The 4130-nt window shown below is 27.9% G+C and overlaps 1 protein-coding gene across 1 annotated transcript; it reads right to left on the reverse strand.

Annotated features, from left to right (window-relative positions):
* Positions 1-1477: 1477 nt before the first annotated feature.
* Positions 1478-2826, reverse strand: LOC145036283 (protein FAR-RED ELONGATED HYPOCOTYL 3-like). The gene is made up of 4 exons (XM_078984733.1): positions 2365-2826; positions 2053-2177; positions 1685-1935; positions 1478-1497 (listed from the first exon to the last, which is right to left on the reverse strand). The coding sequence occupies exons 1-4, from the start codon at positions 2824-2826 to the stop codon at positions 1478-1480; spliced, it is 858 nt and encodes a 285-aa protein (XP_078840859.1).
* Positions 2827-4130: the final 1304 nt, after the last annotated feature.

Raw genomic sequence — 4130 nt, forward strand, 5'->3', positions numbered from 1 at the left:
AAGTTCAAGGAGAACTTTCATGAGAGTACCAATGGGTACAAAAAAATATTGAACATAAAAGATATTGACATGGTATGTTAATTAAAGTTGTTTTTTTATATATATTTTTTATCAACAAAATACTTACCATTATATATATAAAAACAGGTATTCTTTCCAATTGTTAGAAGTGCTCACATTTTTGTGATTGTCTTTAACTTAAAGAAACCGTCAATTGAAATTCTAGACAAAAGTGCAGTTGAGGGGGATTATGAAGGAAAATACAGTGTAATATTGAAACCTTTGATATGTACCCAATTCACAACATCATAAAATAACTAATTTATTACATATCTAACTTTTATTTTATTTAATTATCATAAAATTTATTTGTGAGATACTTTACAGAAATAAACCATCCAAGAGCAAATGCAATCTCAAAAGAAAGTATCAAAACCCAACAACTTGAAATGTCATGGAGAACAGTTAAAAACAAAGTTGATTGTGGGTTCTTTGCAATGAGACATATGGAGACCTATATGGGACAACCACTCTCAAAGTGAAAACCAGGTCTTCATAAAGAAAGTGCAGTTCAGCAAACTACTTTAGAGAAGCTCAGGCAAAGATATGCACACATAATGCTAACTTGTGAAATTAACATGTTGAAGGCTAAGGTGTTGGATCTTGCTGAAAAATATCAAAAAGTTGAATTCAAAGTGCATACTGATCATGCATACAAGGCTATGCAAACAATTCAAAAAAGTTTAAAAGAATATTGATGATTTCTTGTGAAGATGAAAGAATGTTGAAGTGTGATGCTATAGAATAGTTTGTGTTGAAGATGAATGGATTTGAAGTACATGTAAGATGATTCTGCGAAACAAGTTTTAAATGGTTTGTTAAATGTTGCTGAACATCGTTTTAATATTTTGTGAAATGCTTATGAACAACTTTTATTATCATGTTGAATGATTATGTAATAGAAACAACTTCGCTTATTTCTGTCAGTTTTTTATATTTAAATATTTTTAAAGTTTATTTATGTTTATTCATAAATGAATATGAATATGATATATTCATATATGATTAAATTAAGAGTAATATGTCAGCATAACAAAGTTCGTATATGAATATAACAAATTTCATATATGAATATAACTAACTTATTAGTAGAAACAAGTTTGCTTATTTATGTCATTTTTTATAATCAAATATTTTCAAACTTTATTTTTATTTATTCATAAATGAATACGAATATGATATATTCATTTATGAATAAGTTCAAATTAATATGTTAGTATAACAAAGTTCATATATTAACATAAAAAAGTTCAGATATGAATATACTTATTTATTATTATAACAAATTTCACATATTTGTATTCATTTATGAATAATTTACAATATCAATATAACTTATTTTATAGTAATTTAAAAACAAATATCAACATATCAATTTACCATATCAATATAAATGTGTATTATTCATACATGAATATTATTGTTTATTGTTTTTATCTGCATATATTCATAATGAATTAAACCAAAAAAACATTTAAAAAACAACTTAAAAATCCCTAACTGTCTTTTGCTGATTTAGCAGCTCCAACTCTTTCTAGACAAGTACATAAATTGTGTGGAACTCATTTTCTACATCCTGAACACATTCTATGTTCTTTTTTAGAATTTTCATATGCTACCTCACCTGCACTTGGAATTCTTTTCTTGATTCCAGAACCTTTATTGCTTTGAACTTCAGGAACATGAATATTAATCTCTTCTAGAATAGGAATAGTAACACCCAAAAGCTTGCATACAACTTCACCATCTGTCTTGCTTTTCAATCCAGTAGAAATATAATAACTCTTAAATTCCTTCAACAACATTTGTTGCTTCTCAGCAAACAAAGCCAATCTCTTTTTGTCCTCTCTTACAATATCCAAACATGATTCAAAACTATAATATGAATCATTGACTAGCTTTACATTCTTACAATCACCTGAATTGGATTGAACAGAACTAAAACGATAATTTCTTGATTTCACATCCTTTATCTATCTCTTCAAAATGTACCTTTCAGTAATTTCTTTAACACCACATGTCATCATTATTGTAAAAACATGTCTGCATAAAACACCCATACGCTTAAAATGTTCACAACTGCAATTTATTTCTTTTTCTTCAGCTTTTATTCCAACCTGATACAAAAACAAAATTTACACATTTATATTCATATAAGAATACTCATATCAACACTCATATATTCATATATTCATATAATATTCATATATTCATATATGAATATTCTCATATTCATATATGAATATTCTCATATTCATATATGAATATTATTACATTTTTCATAAAAAAAACTAGTAAAATTACCTTAAATTCATTTTTAAAATCACTTTTATTGTTGTTGTGCTGCACATTGTAAACTTCCCAACCATCTTCAATACCAACGTATGAGTATGTACAGAAAAAACATGCTTTATATATTTCTTTTTGCACCTCAAAAAATAATGTACTTGTATAAACCTTTGATGCTTGCAGTTCTATTTCTCGAGGTGTTTGCATTTTATATGATGCTTTCTTTGATGCCTTATCAAGATCTCGTTGAGTATTCCTTTGCTTTTGAATGGCAGTGTCGTAATTCATCATGAAACTCAAAAGTAAGTTCCCACTTTCTGAGTATGTATTAAAGAATGAATTCATACTCTCTGACCTCAATGTTGTCTTCATCAAACCACACATTGGAATATCACTAAAATATCCAGGTATCCATGAATCACGTATTATAAACATGTCTTTAAACCATCTTGTGTCTTCAAGATTGAATTCCTTCATAATCAAACCCTACTTCACCTCAAAAACATTAGGTTTCATATTAATGTCCCAAACAAGCTTTGAAAACCTTTTTCTAAAGTCTGTGTTAGTAAATAAATCATCTGATATTTGTATTAAAACAAAAATATTCATAAATAAATAAATAATAATAAGTAAAATAACAATCAATATTCATAAATGAATATACCAATAAGTAATATATTTGAAATATATTAAAATATTACCTTTTTCAACTTTTTCATTATATATCACATACATAATCGATGCTTTGAATTACGAAACACATTCTCAACAGCTTGTTTTATTGCAGCATCTTGATCGGTTAAAACAAGTGTTGGTTCTTTCCCATGAGTATTAAGAAATGCTTTAAGCAACCAAGAGTAAGACTCAGTGATTTCATTGCTTAGCAACCCAGATCCAACAGTAAATGATTTTTTATCAGTAAAAGGAACAAAAATCATTCGATACCTAACACACAAAAAAATGTTCATTAAAGTCAATTTTTGATGTATTAATAAGTGAATATAAAAATATTCATATATGAATAAGCTGTAAACAAAAGTAGATAAAATAGCTTACTTGTTTGTTCGGAAAGTCGCATCAAACGAGATAACATCACCAAATTCAGCATAATATGCCTTCTCCATTTCATCAGCCCAAAACATATAGTCCAAAACATCATCTTGACAATTAAACTCAAATGAGTAATTTAGATAGTGAGCTCAACGGTCATTCATTGTGTTTACTATCATCTGGGCATCTTTATAACCAATAACCTTGTTGATATCTCTCCTTAAATTTTTATAGTCAACTACTTTTGGCTTTACAAACTCATACCCACCTCTCAAACTTGGCCTCAACTTATGAGCCATAGTTAGACCTATTTTTGATGTGGAAGCATGTACAATAAACTCTTTTTCTAAATATGACATTTGTCTCGCTTTTTTTAAATCGCTTCTCTTCTCAAGTGGATGGTTGTGAAGTTCATCAAACTGAAAAACTTTATAATCTGGAGTTCCATACACAGATTCAAATATAATATTTGCTTGACAACCAATAGCTCTTGAATTTGAATTTTGTTTCCTCCTAACACCACTTGTACCTAATGTGTCATAAGATTTCTTTTTCTGTTTACCACCACGATTACATATAACATGTTTCTTCTTTATAATCTTGTTATCAAACCTTGACTGTGTGCTCAGTCTAACATCAAAACCACCAATTTCAGAATACTCAGAATACATTTTGATAGCCAACTTTAATGATTTGAAGATTAAACCCTTAAATGGAATAAGTTGAACATG

Source organism: Lactuca saligna, chromosome 3 (genome assembly GCF_052625555.1).
Source record: "Lactuca saligna cultivar CGN05327 chromosome 3, ASM5262555v1, whole genome shotgun sequence".
Taxonomy (NCBI): domain Eukaryota; kingdom Viridiplantae; phylum Streptophyta; class Magnoliopsida; order Asterales; family Asteraceae; genus Lactuca; species Lactuca saligna.

Excerpts from the sequence above, each read along its gene's own strand:
- LOC145036283 (XM_078984733.1), bottom strand. The coding sequence starts at position 2,826 with ATGAAGGAATTCAATCTTGAAGACACAAGATGGTTTAAAGACATGTTT. Across the intron at positions 2,178-2,364 it reads ATTTTAAAAATGAATTTAAG|GTTGGAATAAAAGCTGAAGA; the intron begins GTAATTTTACTA and ends TTTTTGTATCAG. Across the intron at positions 1,936-2,052 it reads GTTAAAGAAATTACTGAAAG|TTTTGAATCATGTTTGGATA; the intron begins GTACATTTTGAA and ends TTCATATTATAG.